At 42.0% G+C, this 23,658-nt stretch overlaps 1 protein-coding gene across 1 annotated transcript in view; it reads right to left on the bottom strand.

The window, feature by feature from the left end:
* The window catches only part of zgc:152830 (uncharacterized protein LOC767682 homolog), a 46,252-nt gene that overhangs the window by 9,132 nt on the left and 13,462 nt on the right, over positions 1-23,658 (bottom strand). Inside the window, exons 5-14 of the mRNA XM_043681370.1 lie at positions 22,650-22,732; positions 21,337-21,445; positions 19,634-19,758; positions 18,669-18,768; positions 15,967-16,042; positions 15,022-15,107; positions 14,420-14,524; positions 13,784-13,859; positions 10,428-10,546; positions 2,811-2,903 (exon numbers count right to left, since the gene is read on the bottom strand). Of these exons, the coding sequence (XP_043537305.1) occupies positions 2,811-2,903; positions 10,428-10,546; positions 13,784-13,859; positions 14,420-14,524; positions 15,022-15,107; positions 15,967-16,042; positions 18,669-18,768; positions 19,634-19,758; positions 21,337-21,445; positions 22,650-22,732 (972 nt within the window). The remainder of the gene's footprint in view (positions 1-2,810; positions 2,904-10,427; positions 10,547-13,783; positions 13,860-14,419; positions 14,525-15,021; positions 15,108-15,966; positions 16,043-18,668; positions 18,769-19,633; positions 19,759-21,336; positions 21,446-22,649; positions 22,733-23,658) is intronic.

Genomic DNA, 23,658 nt, shown 5'->3' with positions numbered 1-23,658 from the left:
GTTATGGTAGGGGATTTTAACTTTCCAAACATCAACTGGGACTGCCATAGAGTTAAAGGTGTAGACGGAGAGGAAATTCTTAAGTGTGTACAAGACCATTTTCTGATTCAGTATGTGGATGTACCTACTAGAGAAGGTGCAAAACTTGACCTACTCTTGGGAAATAAGGCAGGGCAGGTGACTGAGGTGTCAGTGGGGGAGCACTTTGGGGCCAGCGACCATAATTCTATTTGTTTTAAAATAGTGATGGAAAAGGATAGACCAGATCTAAAAGTTGAAGTTCTAAATTGGAGAAAGGCCAATTTTGACGGTATTAGGCAAGAACTTTCGAAAGCTGATTGGAATCAGATGTTCGCAGGTAAAGGGACGGCTGGAAAATGGGAAGTCTTCAGAAATGAGATAACAAGAATCCAGAGAAAGTATATTCCTGTCAGGGTGAAGGGGAAGGCTGGTAGGTATAAGGAATGCTGGATGACTAAAGAAATTGAGGATTTGGTCAAGAAAACAAAGGAAGCATATGTCAGGTATAGACAGGATAGATCGAGTGAATCCTTAGAAGAGTAGAAAGAAAGTAGGAGTATACTTAAGAGGGAAATCAGGAGGGCAAAACTGGACATTAAATAGCTTTGGCAAATGGATTCTCCTTAATTCTAAAGGGTTTTTACAAATATATTAAGGACAAAAGGGTAACGAGGGAGAAAATAGGGCCCCTCAAAGATCAGCAAGGCGGCCTTTGTGTGGAGCCATAGAAAAGGGGGGAGATACTAAATGAACATTTTGCATCAGTATTTACTGTGGAAAAGGATATGGAAGATATAGACTGTAGGGAAATAGATGGTAACATCTTGCGAAATGTCCAGATTACAGAGGAGGAAGTGCTGGGTGTCTTGAAACGGTGAAAGGTGGATAAATCTCCAGGAGCTGATCAGGTGTACCCGAGAACTCTGTGGGAAGCTAGAGAAGCTGATTGCTGGGCCTCTTGCTGAGATATTTGTATCATCGATAGTCACAGGTGAGGTGCCAGAATATTGGAGGTTGGCAAACGTGGTGCCACTGTTTAAGAAGGACAGTAAAGACAAGCCAGGAAACTATAGACCGGTGAGCCTGACCTCGGTGGTGGGCAAGTTGTTGGAGGGAATCCTGAGGGACATTTGGAAACAGAACTGGCTGAAAGGTAGAAGACAGAGGGTGGTGGTGGAGGGTGTTTTTCAGACAGGAGGCCTTTAACCAGTGGAGTGCCACAAGGATCGGTGCTGGGCCCTCTACGTTTTGTCATTTACATAAATGATTTGGATGCGAGCATAAGAGGTACAGTTAGTAAGTTTGCAGATGACACCAAAATTGGAGGTGTAGTAGACAGTGAAGAGGGTTACCTAAGATTCCAACAGGATCTGGACCAGATGGGCCAATGGGCTGAAGAATGGCAGATGGAGTTTAATTCAGATAAATGCGATCTGCTGCATTTTGGGAAAGCAAATCTCAGCAGGATTTATACACTTAATGGTAAGGTAATGTGGAGTGTTGCTGAACAAAGAGACCTTGGAGTGCAGGTTCATAGCTCCTTGAAAATGGAGTCGCAGGTAGATAGGATAGTGACGAAGGTGTTTGACAAAGTCTTTTCCCTGGGGTGGGGGAGTCCAGAGGAGAAAGATATAAAAGAGACCTAAGGGGCAACTTTTTCACGCAGAGGGTGGTACATGTATGAAATGAGCTGCCAGAGGATGTGGTGGAGGCTAGTACAACTGCGACATTTAAAAAGCATTTGGATGGGTAGATGAATAGGAAGGGTTTGGAGGGATATGGGCTGGGTGCTGGCAGGTGGGATTAGACTGGGTTGGGCTATCTGGTCGGTATGGACGGGTTGGACCGAAGGGTCTGTTTTCATGCTGTACATCTCTATGACTGAGGTTAGGCTAATTGGTCTTTAATTTTCCATCTTTTGCTTGACTCCTTTTTGAAACAGATCACCACTGACGCCTCCACTATCTCTTCAGCTATCTCGGAGAACTCTGGGGTGTTGTCCATCTGGTCCAGGTAATTTATTAACCTTCAGGCCACTTACTATTTTTTTTACACCTTCTCCTTGGTGATGGCTGCCATACTCAGCTCTGCCCCCTCACCGTCTTGAATTTCTGGGATATTACTCATTTCTTCCACCACAAAGATTCCAGCACAGTAATTATTCAGTTCCTCAGTCATTTCCTTGTTCCCCACTACTGTCCCTCCAGTGGCTCAAAGTCCACTTTTGCCTCTTTTTGCCCTTTATATCTAAAGAAACTCTTAGTCTTCCTTAATATTATGGCTAACTTACCCTCATACTTCATTTTCTCTTTTTTTTGTTGACCTCTGTTGGTCTTTGTAAACTTCCCAAATCTCTGGTTTCTCACTCCCCCTCACCACATTATACACACACTTTTGGTTTTATGCTGTCCCTGAGTTCCCAAGTCAGCCATGATTGCCTCATCCTCCCTGTACTATATTTCTTTCTTCTCGGGATGAACCTCTATTGTATCTCATGAATTACTCCCAGAAACTCCTGCCATTGTTGTTCCACTGTCTTTCCTGCTGTCCCAGTCAATTCTACCCAACTACTCCCTCATGCTTCTGTGATTGCCTTTATTGAGCTGCAATACTGTTACCTCTGATTCTGGTCTTCTCCCTTGCAAATTGCTAAGAAAATTCAGTTATATTATGATCACTGCCTACCAAGGGTCCCTTCACCTTAAGTTTATTTTCCAGGTAGCGGAGATCTGTTGCATTATTCAACATACTTCAGGATGTGTGTAGATCATAAACCTGATCATACTCACCGAGTAGTTGCCACCAACAGCTCGAATAGCATGCCCAGTTAGTGTTGCAATAGTGAACAGTTCAAAGCGGTCGGGATCATAATCCTCAAGAGCCTTTGGAAAGAGAGCAACATTCAAAAATTACTAATCAATGCCATGCTCAGTGCTGGAAAGCTTTCATGAAGTACAATAATATCCTGGCTTCATTAATAAATACAGACAAACTAATTCAAATATTGCAGAACATAATCCAACATGGATGCAGGTCAATCTGTTCAACATTGGTGATCACTGTACTGAAGAAGTGCAAGTTCAATTAACAATAACTAATAAGTGGATGTTGTCATCTTAGTTTGCCGAATGTGATGAAGCATAAATCCCTAAATACAGCTGAAACTAATTCTGGCGACATGAGCAATAAAGAATTTAATGCCTGCTCCCAAATTGTTAGTGTATGAAAACACAATGCACACAGTCATGTCAAAACAAACAAACAAACAAACAAGTCAGGAGGTCCAAATTCATGCACCTGGATATTTGTTCCTTGCCCCATTGTGCAAAGATCCCTTGCAGTATTAAGACTTTTCACCACTTGTCCTTCCAAAAGGAAAATAATGGAGTCAAAGGGTTCAATTCAAAAGAATTTGAGTGTTTGTCAATGTAAAACAATAACCTGAATACAAAGACATTACTTCCTGTGAGAAAGGGGCAAACATTTTCACCTTTGAGCGAAGATAAAAATCAGAAATCATCTTGTCCAAACAGCTAACGTGCAATTTGCTTCCTTATAGGCTGTGGACAGCGATGCATGGTGTTGAGCAGCTTGAGAATATATAGAGATACTTACAGACAAAGGTGTTAATAGATTGACTGTGAAATTTAGTTCAAGGACACAGATTATCTCCACTTCATTTAGGAGCAGGTTACACCCTAAGATAATTGGCCATTTGGTCCCTCAAGTCTACTCCAACATTCAATGAGATGACAGTTGACCTATTAATGCTAAACTCCCACTTTCCTGCCATACCACCAGCACCTTCAATGACATGATGGATTAACAATTAGCTCTGAACGTATTTCATGACCACCTCTCCAGTATTCTATGGTTAACAATTGCACAGATTGACTACCCTCTGCCAAGAAATTCTCCACATTTAAACATCTAAACAGAGGAAATGTATCATGTATTTATATCCCAATGAGCTGTCAAGTGATCGATTTTAAAAGGAACACTGAGGAATGGCAATTTTAAATCCTATACTGGTACACAAATATTTGACAGCTAAGACGACCAATGGTTTAAAGTCATAAAAGGTTTCTCACTTTAAAATTGAGGTACAGACAGGAGGAGCTACAAAGTTAGTGATCCACAAACACCACACATGCTGGTGAAAACCTAACTCCAAAATGTTTTGGCAAATTCAAGACAGCAGACGTCAGAAATAAATATGAAGGCATTCATGTGTACACAGAGGAAACTTAAAATTTCACACCAGACAGGAAGCTTCGTTATGCTATAGGTAAAGGGCACGAGTTGTACGATTATTTCGCAAAATCAAGGAACTCAAGAGTTATGGGAGGGTTCAGCTCTTTGCTCAGTGAGACATATTAAAATCAGGTCATAAAAAGATTGCTTGCACCAGTAAATGATGGTTGCACTCATGACTGCTGTGTTTGCAGCATGTTTTCAGAGTTTCCGAGATGGTGATTCTACAGCAAATGGATGCAGCATTTAATTACTCATCTGCATGATCATTGTCAGTTGCTGTTGTTTTACAGCATAACAACTTGTTGATGGAGCTCCACATTCCTGAAGAAGAGCTTATGCTCGAAACATCGACTCTCCTGCTCCTGCTTGACCGGCTGTGCTTTTTCAGCACCACACTTTTTGACTCTGATGGAGCTCCATGTCAGCGAACGGTTTATGACAAATTGCACATTATGCAGATACAGTCAGTTCTGATTTAACGCAATAGTACCATTCCCCAGCAATCTCATGTGAAGGCAATCTTGCAGTAGCTTAGCCATTTGAACTGATGAAGCCAGAATCTCATTATATGAGATACAGTTAAGAAAAGCTCGTGTTCTACAACTAATGCTCTAAATTCTTAAATCATGTTAAGCCAATTCACGTTTGAGAGAGACACTTTATAGTGGTACAGACTTGTTGTTATTTGGGGTGAATCCCTCTGCCATTTTAAACCAGCAACAGAAAAGATTCACCTTCTGCTGCAATGTGTTAAAACTCATGAGGCAAAGACCTATCCCAAAAGTCACTAAATTAAGTTAAAATTAATGACTTTGTTTTTTAAGTCTAACAGAGGACCTTAACTAACAATTATTTACAACTGTCTCTTGTTTGAAGTGTTTTTATTGAAAAATAGATTTTAGTATTACAAATACAAAACAATACCAAGAAAGGACACAGTAAAAAAGCCAACCACTCATGTACAAATGAATAAATATACATAGAAAAATATATATTTTTAAAACCCCAACTATTTAACTAAATAAATAATAACCAACAAACTCATAAATAGTAATAACTCAATTCAGCCATACATAACACTCATACGTTTGCAGTTCCTCCTCCTTGGATATTAGACTTGTAAAGCATATTTGTTACGGTTATATAAAAGCCCTTATTAGTGTGACAGATAAATCTGTGTCCAGGTGTTCCAAAAACGGCTGCCATGTCTGATAGAAATTCTCAGTTTTGTGGTGTACCATACTTGTGAGAAAATCCAAGGGGATATACTCCATAACAATCTTACACCAACCCGCTAAGCCCAGGGAACTTTCAGACACCCAACCTGACAAGATATTCTTTCTTGTGCAGAAAGTGAGGATGTTGAAATGTTTTTTTTCTTGTGTTCATCCACAGGGAACACACTGGACAGGCCAAGAAGAGGAGAGACCAGGCCCTTCACCCTTACACTGAAAATCCCCTCCATTGCACCTGCCACATCGCTCCAGTATGTTTGAAGCCTACCAGGGAACCAGAGACAGTGATTCGGAGTGCCCAAACCAACTTTGCACTTGAGACATGTTGAAGATACCCCTGGTTTAAATTTTGACAAACGGTCTGGAGCCAAGGGGACCCTGTGGACAATCTTCAACTATAAAGCATGGGTCCTATTGCAAATTGCTCGGCAGGGTGCCCCTAAAAATGTTAAAATTGTTTGATCCCACCCCACTGGTGATGACCGCAGTGAGAGGGTCACTGTAGAGAACCTTCACTCAAGCCAAACTGCTTCAGAGTATAGAAAAGGTATGGCCACAACTCTGTCAAATGCCTTCTCAGCATGTCAAGAAAATCACCAATCCCTGTATTGAGTGTTGTTGACATGCTTGAACGATATCAAGCAGCCTCCTAACATCATTGGAGGAGCTGCCGCCCTTTATGAAGCCAGTCTGTTCCTCTTAAACAATAGTCTCCAGCCTTACGCAAGAGTCTTAGAGAGCATTTTAAAGTCCACATAAGAGTGAAATGGGTCTGTATGACACACAGTCCTATAAGGACCTTCTTTTTTAAGAATAAGTGAAATATTGGCCTCTCTCAGAGATGGCAGGAGACAATCACGGCTGTATGAGTCTTTGAACATGTTGAGCATTGGGCCTGACAATGTTTATAAATTCCTTGTAGAATTCGCTGGGAGGTCAGTCAGGACCAGGTCCCCTTCCACTCTGAAGCTGCTTCATAGCTTCCTGCAGCTCTTAGCTCTGATAAGGGGGCATTGAGAAGAGACTTTTGTTTGGGGGTCATACCCAGGAGCTCAGATCCTTGAAAAAATAAAAAGACTCCATTTTGTCTCACTCCTCCTCACAATCCTCAGATTGGGATAACCTAGAGTAAAATATCTGGAATGCCACATTAATCTTTTTGGAGTCACATGTTGGTTCCCAGACCCTTCCCTAATTGTCGTAATGGCTTGAGGCACGCTCCTATTCCTGGCAAGAAATGCTGAGTATTTGCCAGGCCTGTCACTGTGCTCATATAGTCTTTGCTCTACAAAGGTAAGCTCCTTCTTTGCTGTCTGAGAGCATGGAATTCAATGTAGACCACAACACTGTAATCCTCTGTAGCTTGACAACTAGGGCCTGTCAAAGTAAGCCTTCTCAGCTGCTTTGAAGCATGCTTCGAGGAGACATTGCTGCTATTCCTTCTGCTGCTTCCTGCTGGAAGAGTAGGAAATATCTCTTCCCTCTGGCATAAGCTTTAGTAGTTTTCCAAAGGACGGATGGGCTACTAACAAAGCCTGAGTTAAACATCTAGGAATGCACAAAACTCCATAGAGATGTACTCCAACTTATTATCCTTGGGGATAAAAGGGATCTATTCGCCACTGCCTCAGACCCATTGTAATGTCCTTCATCTTAACCAACAGGTACACTGGAGCGTGATCGGAGATGGTAATATTACCAATCGTACAAGATGCCAACAAGCCCCAGAGTGCCATGAAGGTCAGAAACAAAAAAAAAATCATTCCTGGCGTGACATCTGCGCAGATTGAAAAAAATGTAAAATCACTGCCTTTAAAAAGGTGGAGACGCCTCCAGATGGCCACCAGCCCTAACTTCACACACAGATCCACTAATTGTTGAGTTTGTACATAGGATATGGCAGCCAGGGCAGGGGTGGGGTGGGGTGGGGAAAAGAGGCCTTTGGGCAATCTGTCTAAGTGGGATTCATGCAACAGTTAAAATCTTCCCCTACAAATGATATTCAGGGACTGAAGACTGACCAGTTCAGAGAACGCATCTATCAGAAATTTGAGGGATGGGCCGGAGAGCAATAAAACATTTAAAAACACCATATTCTTCCCCGTTTATCAGGGCTTTAAGGATTACAAGCCTCCCGTGTGTGTCTTTAACACATACTCGCAACTTAAATGGGAGATGCCTCCTAACCAATGTTGCCACTTCCCTACTTCTGGTATTAAAAGAAGAAAAGTACAAGTAAACCTGATCAAAGCCATTATGCTACAGTTTCAAATGCTCCCTATCATCCAATTGTGTCTCCTGTAACAAAACAATATCCACCTTCTCCTTTCTAAGACTCAAAAGTACCTTCTTCCTCTTAATAGGAGGGTGACTCCCCTTGATGTTCCAGGTGCACTATTTAATCAATCCATGAGCCATAACCTTCTGCAGTAACATTTAAATTCCTGACAGGAGGAACTTGAACCACAAATTGCCGAGCCTTCGGGTCGCAAGATGCATCGAACAGAAAAACTACATAAACTAAAACCATGACAGTTAACAAACCTACAAAGCTATCAAAGATTATGTACAACAAAAACCAAAAAGCAAACCAACATATAAAGTCCCACGGTGCTGAATAGGGGAACTCACCCCTGCCCAAAGGGGGAAAACTACTCATCCGAAAACTCAATTTCACATCCCACTGCCAAGACTGCAGCCCAAGCATTCAGATACCTGAACCAGGTACAAACGACTGGCAAGTAGGCATCTAGCCATCCCAACCATTTTCCTCCTCCTAGCTAGAGCCGCACCGCAAACAAGCAGAAAAAGAAACAAAATATGGAATAGCAATGTGAATATAGAAATTTTGAAATAAATAAAAGGGGGTAAATATCTCACCCATCCTTGGATATAACTTAACTTAGAAATTGAAAGTACACATCTCAACCGCCTCCAAACATAGTTTCAACCAGATTATTACCAAGAAAAATAGGACAAGAAAGCCCCAACTGCACTTCCTGCTTTTTTTCAAAGAAAAAAAACAAAGACACTATTTGTACATACTACATTGTTGACAAATTAACTTAATCTGAACAAAGTCTCTTGCCTTCTCTGACATGTCAAAGAAATGTACGGATCCATTTAAGATGATCTGAAGCACCGCCAGATTCCTCAGAATACTGGATTCCAAGCTCCCTCAGTCTTCTCTTGACACTGTCATAGAATTCCTTTACAGGATCACTGCCGCTGAGAAGTCCTGGAAGAACATTATCTTGGAGCCCCCGTAAATTCGAACCTTCCCTTTTCCTGGATTCTGGGAGTTTCCATGATTCTCTCCTTGTCTTGATAATGATAAAACAGCACCAAAAGGACAAGGATGTCAACCCAGATCTGACCTCCGCACCATGACCCAGTGCGCCCTCTTAACCTTCAAGCCTTGCAATCCAGCCTCCAAGTTAAGGAATTTCAGCAACCAATCCTCAATAAATTCCACCAGCCGCTTACCTTCCTTACCCTCCAGCAGACCGACGATCTGGATATTTTTTCTCCTGCCCATGTTTTCAAGACCCTCCACTTGGTCACTCAAGTTACAAACCTGCATCTCCATGGTTTGGATCCTGTCAGTGGAGGAACTGGCATCAGCTTCCACGACTGACTCTGTGTTCAATCTCACCCATCCTTTTTTCCAGGCCTCCCAGCTGCTGTTCATGTTTCTGCAGCATGATAGAGGAGAAGCTGGCCCAAATATCTATCTGCTTCCCCAACATTTCGCAAGCTCCTTCACCTGGGCCTGGTAGGTAATAGAGTCCGAAGATCCTGCAGGCTGGGCCGTGGGCCCGGCCTCGGACACTCCTCCTCCACTGTTTGGCATGCCTAGATGGCAAAAACGCAGCTAAGATGATTTTCCACAGTTTCCTGGAACTCCACAACCTTTCCCAGGATATCACAATGGACCGGGGTGGGTGGGTTAGAAGTTCTTCCCTGCTTGTGCAGTAGTGCAGAGCTCTGCAGTGCGATCCTCCTAGATTGCCACCATCTTGGATTCCCCATAACTACTTTCTTTTAAACCTACCTTTTATCTCTCACTCTCGTCTGATTAAAAAAAAAATCACGTTTCAAAATCTGTCAGCTTTGCCAAACCTCCTTTGTCGATTCTCTCCAGGTCTGTTGCAATGTTCTGCTGCGCAGACTTCTTCCACAGACATGCACCTCTCAAAGTGCTCTTAAACCCGCAGCTGACATCGCTGGTCTTTTAGCAGTTCTCTCTCAACTGTTGAGAAATGTCCGGTTTTATACCCGAAAACATCAGATTAATAAAACCAATGAAACATGAATCAAAATACTAAATTGAAACTTGATTAGACTGGAGTATCTTGGAGCATAATTTCAACAGATTGGACAAATTTGAATTTGACTCTGTCTCATGGCTAGCTGTTTTGCCCAAATGTTACATTGTTAACTTGTTCAGAACTCTTGGTGCTGAGTTAGGCAGGCCTTGCTAGCTTTTCAATCCTCTTCAAGGTCCAGGACCTCGACGTCTTCATAAGATTATATTGTGGTCAGTGTCAATGTTTATAATCTCCAACTTGAAGTCAATGTTGTACCTTTTCCTCAGAGACTAAAATGATTTGTTAAACTGAAATGAAACGCAACAACTTAAAAGCCAACTGTTTTGACCATGAGGTAGCAAAGTTAAAGGAAAACTAACATCAGCAAGAAATGTTTCAGCCTCTGTTTCTCATTCTTCAACCCATGTTTAAAACTGTAGAACAGGTCTTGGTTTTTGTGGAACGCTAAAAAAAAATCATCCTCCACCTCACGCAACAAGTACTTGAAAGATGTTGTACAACAGCCAACTGCAACTTAAGTGCTTTACAACCTTGAAGAAAAAAAAAACACACATTCTCTTGCTAATTCAGAAGATATACACACCAATTCTTTCATGTGGCACAGCAGATCCACCATTGCCATCCGCCCTTCTGCATCTGTATTTCCCACCCGAATTCTTCTCTTCGCACGGGATGTGATAAGCTCATCTGCTACATAACAATCTAGACAAGAAAAATAACAAACTCAAGAGAGCAATAGCCAGTGCTTCTTGAAGACTAAAATAAAACGTCTCAACTGTCTCGAAAAATGACAAAGTCAGCACCATGTTGAAACCCACATGAAGCAGTAAAATGATTAAGAAACAAGCCTAAACCAAGTTGTAATTGTAATGATCTAAAACTAAGTAACCTTACTCTGCATGGGAACACAAGAACAGATGTAGGCCGTTCAGTACCTCAAGCCTCTTCTAATTCCATATACTTTCCTTTGGCCCACATCCCTTAATTTTGCTGAACAAAAATCCTATACATCTCAGATTCACAGTTAACCAAATGTTTCTGCTCCTTGCAGAAATATCTTCTATAGCTATGGGCAAGGTGCCAGATGACTGGAGAGTGTCTTGGTTTAGAAAGGGGTTCGAAGGAGAAGCCTGGGAAGTGTAGATCTAAAAGTCTGACTTTGGTGGCGGTAAAGTTGTTGAGGTGATTCTTAAAAGATAGGATTTATATGCCTTTGGAAAGACAAGGAATGATTAGTCACAGTCAGCATGATTGTGTGTGAGGGAATTGTGTCTGACAAATTTGATTGAATTTTTTGAGGATGTGACCTGGAAGATTAATGAGAGCAGAGAGGTAGACATGGTTTACTTGGTTTTCAGGAAAGACTTGGGCAAGTTTCCTCAGGGTAGATTAATTAGTAGAGTTAGAGCACATGGGATTCAGGGTGAACTTGCTGATAGGATATAAAATTAGCTTAAATGCAGGAGACCAACAGTGGTGGCAAGGAGTTCATTTTCAAACTAGAAGTGTATGACCAGAAGTATTCCACAGGGATCAGCGCTGGGCCAATTTTTGTCTGTCATTTATTTAAATGATTTCGATGACAATTTCGAAGGCACAGTTAGTAACTTGGCAGCTGACTGCAAAGTTCGTGGCGTAGTTGACAATGAAGAAAGTGTTATTTAAGATTATGAAGATATCCTCATCAATGGGATGAATGAGCCGAAGAGTGACCACAGTTTAATTTGGATATATGTGAGATGTTGCATTTTGATAAAACAAACAAGGACAGGATTTACAATTAAAAGTTGGGCAGTGGGCAGTGTTGTTGAACAGAGAAACTGAGGGGTTCAGGTGCATAATTCCTTGAAGATTCTGTCACATACAGACAGGGTAGTGAAGGACTTTGGAGTATAAGAGTTGGTGCATGTTGTGATTGTACAGGACATTGGTGAGGCTTCTTCTAATTAACTATGTCCAGTTGTGGTTGTCCCATTATAGGAAGGATATTATTCAGCTGAAGAGATTTCAGAAGAGATTTAAAAAGATTGTTGTCAGAAATGAAGGGTTTGAGTTGTAAGGAGAGGCTGGATAGGCTAGGACGTTTTCCCACTGGAGCGTAGTGTTATGACATGGGGTGAACCTTTTCTGTTAATTAAATCACGAGCCTTGCCTTGTAATGGGTTAAAATGTGACTAACAGACAACTCCTAAATTCCATCATTTAAAGAAAATAACATCACTGTTTTCTTACCCTGAAAAGTGAACATTAAAGAAAAAAAAAATCACAAATCTAAGCCCCCCCCCTTGCTTAATTGCTTACTCTGACTCCAACTCTGTAACAGTATGCTGTTCCAATAAGACACTTATTAAAATTACATTAAGCTTAATCTCAAAATCACACACAGTCTGTACCTTCTCTGCTGTCTTCAATTTTCCTGCTGCTGATCTCTCAGGGTCACCTTCTTTGTGATTACTGCTAATATGAGTTCATGTGAAAGCTACCTTTGATGGACAGTATTTTCTAATTTCTTGGACAGCATGATGTTAAATGGGCAATTAACTCTCTAGCAGTTTCTCTCTGACCACTTTGCAACATGTCCATATTCTTTGACTGCGCCATCAGATTATCTCATTGGATCAAATAAATTCAAACGAGATTGGGTTTTAGAATCCAGGGGCATAATTTAACTGGTGAAATTTGAATAGTTGTCTCAGCAGCAACCAAAACACAGGTAGCCATTTCACAGCCAAATGGTACATATTTTCAGTTTTCCAGTACACTCTGGAACTGCCATCTTCTCATATACACAGGTGTTCAGAAGCTCTCAGCTCAGAACAGCATTCTCTTCCTCAAAGGCACAGTACATGCCTTCAACTTAATAACTGTAGGAAGTTGAGGGGTGACTTCACAGAGGTATATAAAATCAGAAGATCAAGGATCTGCATGAGGTGAATAGCAGGTGTCTTTTCCCTTGGGTGGGTGAATTTCAAGACTTGGGGTATAGTTTTAAAGGTGAGAGGAGAAATATTTAGAGACGTGAAGGGCAAGATTTTTTTAAAAACAGAGGATGATTCCTGTGTGCAATGAACTTCCGGGCAAAGTGGTGGATGGAGGTAGTTACAATGTTTTAAAGTAAATGAAGAAATGTTTGGAGGGATGTGGGCCAAATACAAGAAGGTGGGACTAGTTTAGTTTGAGATTATGGTCAGTATGGGCTGGATGGACCAAAACGTCTGTTCCAAGTCTCTTCCAACTAGAGAGAAATAACTATGATTTGGGCCAGACACAGTGTAACCTGTCACTCAGCACTGGTGCTTTAAAAACTTGATAAAACCACAAGAGAGAAATGGTTAAGAATACACTTAGTTAAATGTTGCCTTCACCTGCCGTACCTGAAGGAGGATTTATAATTGTTTCTTCACTTTCTGTCCTATTATTTGATTTTGAAACTGTAGTGACTTAACTTGGGGCCTCCCTGATCACTCCTTTCAAGTCCCTGTGACTAGCCATTGGCCCCAGATTAGTGAAGGTGAATCCCATCAGAGAAAGGCAACTTGAAATGCCACTTCAGATCAGTAGCCTCAATAAGCAAATAAAAAACCAAAACAAATGGATGACACTGCCTGTTATTTTTCTCAGTGCCACATTTTGTTTTACTTTGATCTCCAGCATCTGCAGTCCTCACTTTCTCCTTTTATTTTTCTGCCTTCCATTTAACTGTTATTCATCTGAAACTTCAAGTGCAATCAGAGCACCATCTTTATAAGTTTTGGAGTTGATTTCATTGCCAACACTACATTCTTCATCCTTCCATGATGATCCAAAAGCAACAGATGCATCACAGCTTACAAAATAAATTCCCTCATCCTTGCAAATTTGGACAAACAGCAGCAGGACTGAACAAATGCAGTTGTCATCATCCATTTATAAATGCCATGCTTCTCTGATTCACATTACCTGAACCAACACTGTTCCTAACCATTGCCATTGCTCCTATCACTTGGATTCCTTTTGGTTTCAGAATGGACAACACCTGTGGACAACAACAACATTCAATAAAACATGGAAGATGAAACTTAAATTGCAAACTAAGAAGGGGTGCAAAGAGGCTTCATTTCATTCAGCACAAGAAAACAATTTGGATAGGGCAAATGAGTTTGCAAAATGAATACAAGCTATTTGACAGCAAACAACTTGTAAAGATGGCCTATCATTCCTGCAATAATAATGCTGCACATGAAGTAATAGCCGTCAAAACAAGACACGATTGACGAAACCCAAGTTAAAGTTGCATTGCTTGCATACAACAGATTTGAAGCAAATGGCAGGATAGACAGCCACAAAGACACAGAACTCATCATTATGTAACAATGTTTTGTTCTGATTCACAGAATTTATCAGATTCAGTTTCTTGACCACAGCAGTCTACGTTTGAGTATTATCCCTTCTCTCAAAAGAGAGAAACACAGCCAAGATCCTGCTATCAGACAGAATTAAACATCAAAAACTCAGGAAACAAGGCTGAGCTGAGTTGATCACAAGTTTTGATACAAATAAGCAAGCTTCATCTGAACAGGAAAACAGAGTAAATACCTGGAAAAAGCCTGCAACTGCTGCAGCTCCACATTTGTCTCTGTGCATTCCTGCCATAACACCTCCAGCTTTTATGTCTGCACCTCCCGTATCGTAGGTTACCCCCTGTGAAAGATGACCATTTCATGTTTGTTATTTTGACTGTTACTTAGCTGCAAGGTCAAAATAATGCCTGAAGTTTAGTGATTGATTATTCAAGCATTTTCACCAACATGCAAGTTTGTAGAAAACATTAATAATTTAACAAAACCCCTCAGATGTTAAAAATTATTCATACAACAATTCAAAATGCTAAATTCATGTTAGAAGTAAATCCCATTCTCGCACCAGACAGCTAAACTTCATGTACGGTGTAGCTACGAGGACTTCGAATTTCTCACATGAATATTGAACTGCCTTGACTTTCATGTAAAAAAGGACTTTCACCTCCAAACTCATTGAACACAAAATGTAATTTGTTTACAACAGGTGCATGCAGCTAATACCCATAGAGAGACATGGTTTTGCAATCTGTTATAAACTTCTTGACACATGCTGTATACACTTAACAATACATGAAGGACATGGTTAGCCAGATCACAATTCTGTGATGCGATACTTACCTTGCCCACAAGCATGAGTGTTTTATCAGTGGCACCCTCTCCTGTGTAATGCAGTTCAATAACACGTGCTCGATGCCGCTCAACATCTGTGGGAATGAAAAGGGAAAAATCATAGCACATGTACTCTGAATTGAAGACTCAGCAAGTTGGTAGTGGTAGGTGGTCATGGCAGACAGACAGACAGAAAAATAATCCGATGTGTGAGGTTCCAAGGGTTGGAGAATCTAAAGACCTCTCAAAGCACCTGACAAGTCTCCATGCCGAAGCAGTGTCCCCCACAACCTGAACAGCCCAAGCCCGCAGCCCATGACAGCCTCCTCATAACTACAATTGTACAAACCCAGTCTTTTCCATCATGGACACACATCCCAACTGTAGTAGGCACCACCCCATTGCCCACCACCAACTCTCAAACAAGGGACTCATTCCACAAAAAGCGAACACAGCTCACTCGTGAAAGTCATGACCCCCACCTTGGCTCTCGAGTGAGCATGCGTGCACCTCAGGTCATGACAGCCCTTGTGCACACAAGGACATCTCCAACCCTCCTCCTTCACAGACCCAAGGGTGGCAACCTCCCAACAACCCTCATTTGGCACACAGTCCATTGACTTTTGTATGCAGAGGGTGCTATGCCCTGTCCCAAACTCTCCTTCTGCATCCAAGAGCATACTCCACCATCGCACCTCCAATCCTTGACCAAGGGACACACTGAATCCACCTTGGGCTTGGAACAAACCACATCTGTAACTCATCTAACACATATGGATGTACACTGAACACTGCTTTTGTTCCACAAATCAAATGTTTCAAACATGTTGAGAAAAATCATCTTGGAATACCAAAAGAAACTTAGTGTGAAAACAGCCGAGCAGATATCGATAAAATTCAATCTAACAAACTTTTACGAGGGTAAAGACTCAGCTGAGTGGAACACCAACTTACCTTTGGCACAGCGATTGACTGCTGCCAAGCACGGGTACTGCTCCTTGAGAATCACAGAATCACTTGTGACTGAAACCTGGCAATTAAGATGAAGAATTTATTTTCCACCTGGCTCTTAGCTTTCATAAATTCCAACAGATAATTCAGTTTTTCACATTAGGCTTCTTAACAGTTTGCCTTGACTTTCTGAAAATGGCTTGCAAAATGGTTCTTGACCGAATGCAGATTTCACCCACACCAACAAGACCCCCACAGGCAGGGCATGGAGGCAGCACCCAAATGCACCTTAGCATGCATAGGACCAAATCCTGCACTGGTGCTACCAATCTGATCCATATACTAATTGTAGTCAAGTAACAAGATGCCCCTGCAAGCAATCAGGAATGCTGTGGCAGCATACACCTCTACGTACCCTTTCTCACCTGGAATTTTTACTTTGAATGGCCACGGCTGCAATGTTCTTTCCATTACATGGCTGCTCAGGAACCAATTTTTTTCATTGATTTGTTTGAATATCGCTGGCTTGTCCAGCAATTAGTTCCCATTCCTAGCTGTCCAGAAGGGAGTTCAAAGTCATCAATATTTACTGTGGGCGTGGAATCAAGTTAGAAAAGTACATTTATTTCCCTCAAAAAAAAAGGGCATGGGAGAAGGAGATGAGCTTTTATGAAAATCCAAAGGGAATACATGTTTGGCATTACACTTTTCTCCAAATCCCAGGCTTAGTTTTTGGTTTCAACTTTACAGCACAACATCAACCTATGTCCAAAACATTAGCTTGGGGTTCTGCCTTGTTAGTTCAGTGACATTACTACAGTAATTCCATGGGGATACTCGAGCTATTTGGCTGTAATGTGAACTCATCTTCCTTGGACCATCAAGCCCTGGCGTTAGGCTCTGCAAGAAGGACAAACCCACTGAATCATAACTTAGATTTTGAAGCAGTCCCACTGTTTACTCTAATTTTACATTAAAAATCTGTCACATGGAAAAGATCTAAATCGTCAAATGTTCAGAGTAAGCTACCAGAAGCTAACGAACAATAATACATGAAGGCAGATCAAGTAGTGAGTGTCCACAACCGGGCCAAGGTTCAACTCATCCTTTTTGCTGTTTGAAAAAAAAATTTCAAACCTCTTACTTGCACAAATCAAGGTAACTGTAGTGAAAAGGGGCCATGAAGTGGCATTTGCAAGTAGGATTTAGGAAAATACCAACGCTTTTCATACCAAAACTAGGAACAAGAGGATAGCAAGGAATAGGATCGATCCAATCAAGGACAAAAAACAAGGCCATTTATGCAAGGAGCCAGAGGAAACAGGTCAGGACCAGTACTTCACATTGGTATCCACCACAGAGAATGACACAGATGATGCTAAGATTCGGGAGGGTATATTAATATTCTATGGCAGGCCAATATTATTAATGAAGTGGTGTTGGGTGTCTTGCAGATCATTAAAGGTAGCTCCATCCAAAGGGACTGATGGGATCTACCACAGAATGAGGAGAGAAGCAGGTAAAATAAAAATTGGCTCTAAACTGCCAATGTCAAGAAAGCATTCTCATCTCTGTCAGAGATCAGATATTTCCTTTCTTAGCTGAATGTGTCATATTTAAACTGCTGCTTCGCCTTCAATGTTTAATCCCCCCATTGTTGACTGTGGAAGTAGTGTGTACAATCCACGAGTTGCAACTTACCATAAATTCCTTCAACAGAACCTTCTAAATTTGAGATTGCTCAATTACAGTTGTCCCCCAATACCCACAGCAGATATGTTCCAGGACCTACCACAGAAGCCTGAAACCACAGATAGGAGCAAACCCATTCATTTACATGAGAAACATACCTGCCTGGCAGCGTCGGGGTCCCCGGCTCCAGAAATGTTTCCTTTTGTGTTCCAGCCATGGAAACGGAAACGGAAACCATGGAAACTCGACCCGCAGATATAGAGGTCGGCCTATATAAGAATTGGGCCAACAGGAAACAGCACAACCTGCATACTTCCCTCCAAGCCACTCCCATACTGATTTGGAGGAATATGATGGTTCACTCACTGTTGCCGGATCAATATCCTTCTTAAGTCACTATAGAAGGAACTGCACCAGTCCAACTCAATCTTCTAGGAGACAGTGAGGTCTGCAGATGTTGGAGATCAGAGTTGAGAGTGTGTTGCTGGAAAAGCACAGCAGGTCAGGCATCACCCGAGGAGCAGGAAAATCAACATTTTGGGCCAGAGCCAAGGGCTCCGGCCTGAAACATCAATTTTCTATCTCAATCTTCTGCAGAGAAACTTACGTTGGGAGTAAATATGGGCCTTGAAATTATATGGCTATAGTTGTCACAAGCCCAATACCACCCAGCTATCAGCCAATAAAAAAAAACACAATTAAATCCATCCAACAACTTAAGATTTTTAACGCATGGCCTGAAAACATTACAAGCAAATCAAATTCCAACTGCCAGAAGAGAAACGTATCAATATTTAAAATGGCAAAAATTGAGGACTTGAGGTTAGCACAGTAGTTTGAAGGAGCTAATTTGAAGATCATGGTATGAAAGATTAGGGGTGCAATCTGTTCTTGATCGTTCTAAACTTGTCATTCATTTTAGAACAGAAGTGCAGCGGATGTATGAAAACAAGGGCAGAATTTGCAACTGTTACATGAAAAGATGAAAAAGGTCCAGCAAAGAGAAAACTTACAGCTACAACAGAATTACTAAAAAGACTCTGAACATAGTCAGCCACTTTTGGAGCAGCCATTCTCTCTGGGTCAGATCCACCAATATCCCTGCATACAGTTCTGTAAAGACAAAAGTGATGATATTAAGTCAGAGAAATGAACCGATTTGTTAGCAATGCAGCTGTAGTCCTAATTTAAGAGCATGATGGAAAAATGATCAAGTTGATATGCGAGCTTCAAGACATGTCGTGACGTCCCTCACAGGAGTACAGAAGTAAGGAGTCCTGACCACAGAGTGGCAAAGTCAGGCTGATAGTAACTAACAAGAGGAGATTACATGTCTCAGTAAAAGTGGATGATGGTTGCCACATTTGCGACCAATGGTCAGTAACTTGTAGTTGACTCAAGCAGTTTTCAAGTCTAAAAAAAAGTATATGAAAGATGTGACGCTTCAATGGATATTCAGTAATAATTGCAGATAACCCCAAGCTACAAGCAAAATAACTACCCTTACATTCAAGTAGCCTGACCAATGACCAGAGGGAATACCAGTTGAGTGAATTAGTTATATACTAGTGCTGTGTATAGATCTTAAACTCAACTTGAAATGCTGCAATTCTACAGCTTTCTACAGTCAAGAGCGTTAGAGTGACTAAGCAAACATTATAATCAGGAGCAGTAAGATTATATGTGCCAGCAGCAGCAACTGAACTCTGGACTGGAAAATACAATACCAAACAGCAAGTGAACACAAACTGCAGATGTAGCAGTAATGCCCAGAACACAAGGAACATTCTGTTGCAAGACAGACAAATAAAACTTACGCTAACAGCCCAAATTAGTTATTATGTGGTTGCAACATGCATATAATAACAGACCCAAATAACAAGTATGGAGTTGGTTAATCAGTACATTAAGTAACCAATTTTATCCCAGTGCTAAGAGATGGCTTTTTAAACCTACACAATCCTTGGGAAATTCTTACCTGCCACTCTCCAATGCTGATGACAGCAGTACAAGCTTCTTCCCTTCCTCCTGACTTGAGGCCCATACTACCAGAAAATCTACTTTAGCTGCCTTTTCTGGGCATGTCTCACGAATCTCCAATGGCTGCAATACAATGAACATTGGAATAGATTTACCAATCTCTGTAAGATCATTTTGAATTAAGACAAATGATCCAACATGTCATCAGCTCAACCAGAAAACTTAAGTGGTCTTATGTTCAAAACTTCTTGGCTGCCATAATGGACCTTGTATCCAGGAGGTGGTGGCTCAGGAGGTATTAATCGCAAGACTTAGCAAATGTCTTGGGGACCAGGTATCAAATCCAATGTCTTGATGACGATGAACCCTTGGTCAGTTATCAGAAAAACCCATTTGGTTCACTAATGTCCTTCAGGGAAGGAAATCTGCCATCCTCATCTCGTCTACGTGCTACTCCAGACCCCTATCTGGGAAGTAACAAGAGGGAAAACATACTTAAATCATCCTTACCAGTCTACCAGCTGCAAATGCATCTGTCCGTGACAGTTTCCCTAACAGTGACTGCCGTACAGTCCTTGTGGAGACAAAGTCCTGCCTTTGCATTGAAAATACCTGCACTTGTGTGTGGCACTGTAACTGTGCTGCACGGCTAGGACTACAAACAGATCTAGGAACTCAAGACCAGGTACCTACAAAACGCTGTGGGCCATCAACAGCAGCAGAATTGTACTCCAGCACAACATTCATATCTCATGGCCGAGAAAATCCCAAACTCAACCATGACCATCAAGCCAGGGATCAACCCCAGTTCAATGCAGAGTGTAGGAGGGCACATCAGGAGCAGCACCAGGCAGGCATTCTTAAAAACGGGCAATAAACTTGGTGAAGCTACCAAAACAGGACTACTTGCATGGCAAACAGTATATGCAACAAGTGAGAGAACTCAGCAATCCCACAACAAACAGATCAAATCTAAGCTCTGCAGTCCTACCATATCCAATGATGAATGGTGGTGGGCAATAAGACGACTCACTAGAGGAGACAGTTCCACAAATATTCAATGATGGAAGGACCCATCACATCAGTGCAAGTGAGAAGGCTGACACATTCACAGGCAGCGCCAGCCAGAAGCGCTGAGTGGATAATCCACCTCTGTTTCTTCCAGTGACTCCAAGCAATACAGATGCCCATCTTCAGCAAATTTGATTCAATCCAAATCACGTTAAGAAATGGTCACAAACACTGGATTCTTTTTGTTTCCTTTCATCATTCATGGGATAACAGCATAGCTTGAAGTATCATTTAGTGTCCATCCCTAATTGTCCAGAAGACAGTTAAGAGTCAACCACATTGGCTGTGGGTACGGAGTCACATGCAGGCCAGACCAGGCAAGGATGGCAGTTTCCTTACCTTATTGACATTAGTGAACCAGATGAGTTTTTCTGACAATCGTCAAGATTCATGGTCACCATTCAACCTGTAATTCCAGTTTTGATTTAAAAATTGAATTCAAATTTCACCATTTGCCACCAATGAGTCCAGGTCCCAGGATGAACAGTCCAGCAATAACAGCACTTGTTCTTGCTAGACGAGGCCAAATTATTTCACAGTAAGCAGTCAGCAAGTACAAAGAGCCTTCAATTCATCCCATTCCAACTTAACTGCAAACATTTCTTTCCTTTAATGCAATACCCTACTCACCACATACAAGGCATGCAGAGCTCCAAGCAGAGTCACTAATGGAGCTTCTTTGAAAAGCTCGTCAGGGGGACAAACGAGGAGGGGCTTCATCATGCCAGATTTCAAAGCACTAGGAAAGACACAAAAGACCCATGAGCTTTGGTGCAATATCACTTCTTTTTCAAGCACATCTTTCCATTTTATTGTCCCCGTATGGTATATGATAAAAGCAGGCCGAAAACCTCTCTGCATCACAAACAAAACCTCGCATTTTCACCGTCTGAGTAAAGTGTATTTAGAAAAAAAGCTGGAAAAGCAGACTGGCCAACATTTCTTGCATGCAGTCTAGTTATCGCTGTGAAAAATTGGTGGGGTGATAGAGACAGGCTGGTCAGATGAGCTGATCAGTGGCAAATGGAATTATATCTGGGTAAGTGCCATATGATGGCTTAGGAAAGAAAAACAAGGCAAGGGAATACATGATGAACATTAGGGTGCTGGGAAACAGAGATTCAGAGGGATCTTGGTGTTCATATACATCAGTCTGTTAAATGAGCATGTCAGATGGACCAAGCGTGAAGAAGGTTTACTTGCCTTGATCAGTCAAGCATCAAGTTTTAGAGTAGCTAGGTTATGCATGAACGTTGATTAGCCCCCAACAGGAGTACTGAGGGGGGAGGCAGTTCAGGAATCTACAATATAGGAGGGCCTAGACTGTATTGGACAGGCTGCAGAGGAAATTTACCAGAATGTTGCATTGGTTACACACAGTTTTAGATTGGACAGACTCAAGCAGAAGAGATTCAGGGGAGTCTTGATCGAGATAAAAAATTTAGAAAACAGCACAGATAGGGCAGACAGGAATAAAACATGTCTCCTTGGTGTCACCAGAGGCAGAGATTTAAGGGAAGAGACACAATGTCATGACAGGATGTGAGGAAAATCTTTTCACTGAGAGGGTGATGGCAATCTGGAGCACTTTTGCTTGTGAAGGGTGGGAGGAGCACAAACTGTCCAACCATTGAAGTAGCATTTTGATAAGCACTTATAGCGCCAAGGCATGCAAGGTTGTGGGCCAAGAGCTGGAAACTGATTAGAATAATTTGGTAATTGTTTTTGGCCACCATGGATGTGATGGGCCGATAGGCCTTTCTATATGCTGCAGATCTGTATAACAAATAGTATTTCATAAAACGACTTACAATTATTTTGCTTCTTTTCAAAAAAAAGTACAAAGACAACACCAGTTTCATGATTTCAGATTCATTCAAGTAAACATAAAGGAAACATATAAAGAGAGAGAGACTGACTATACCCAACACTGGACCACATACCGTTTGATGCCTACTACAGCTGCATCACTGAATCTCCGAACATCATCATAATCCCTGTTGAGGGGTCCTGTGGGTGAAAAGATCTGTGCAAGAAAAAAGACAACAATCCAATTATCTCACCATTTGGACAGATACGCATCCTACAGATACGCATCCTAAATTCGGAGAATTTGCCTTTTCAGAGTCGTGCAACAAGTCAGTAAAGGCAGGTATTTGAGCTTAAAAATGTGTTGCTGGAAAAGCGCAGCAGGTCAGGCAGCATCGACGTTTCGGGCAAAAGCCCTTCTTCAGGAATAAGGAGGGTGTGCCAAGCAGGCTAAGATAAAAGGTAGGGAGGAGGGTGAGGGGCGTTGGGAATACGATAGGTGGAAGGAGGTTAAGGTGAAGGTGATAGGCCAGAGAGGGGGTGGGAGCGGAGAGGTCGGTAAGAAGATTGCAGATCAAGAAGGTGGTGCTGAGTCTGAGGGTTGGGACTGAGAAAAGGTGGGGGGTCAGTCCCAACCCTCAGCACGCCAGGCAGCATCCAAGGAGCAGGAGAATCGACATTTCGGGCATGAGCCCTTCGTCAGGAATGAGGAAAGTGTGTCCAGCAGGCTAAGATAAAAGGTAGGGAGGAGGGTGAGGGGCGTTGGGAATACGATAGGTGGAAGGAGGTTAAGGTGAAGGTGATAGGCCAGAGAGGGGGTGGGAGCGGAGAGGTCGGTAAGAAGATTGCAGATCAAGAAGGTGGTGCTGAGTCTGAGGGTTGGGACTGAGAAAAGGTGGGGGGTCAGTCCCAACCCTCAGCACGCCAGGCAGCATCCAAGGAGCAGGAGAATCGACATTTCGGGCATGAGCCCTTCGTCAGGAATGAGGAAAGTGTGTCCAGCAGGCTAAGATAAAAGGTAGGGAGGAGGGACTTGGGGGAAGTGCGTTGGAAATGCGATAGGTGGAAGGAGGTTAAGGTGAGGGTGATAAGGTGAGGGTGATAGGCCGGAGTGGGGGTGGGGGGGGATAGGTCAGGAATAAG

This window comes from Chiloscyllium plagiosum, chromosome 42, assembly GCF_004010195.1.
Source record: "Chiloscyllium plagiosum isolate BGI_BamShark_2017 chromosome 42, ASM401019v2, whole genome shotgun sequence".
NCBI lineage: Eukaryota > Metazoa > Chordata > Chondrichthyes > Orectolobiformes > Hemiscylliidae > Chiloscyllium > Chiloscyllium plagiosum.
This window is presented reverse-complemented; position numbering and strand designations above follow the sequence as displayed.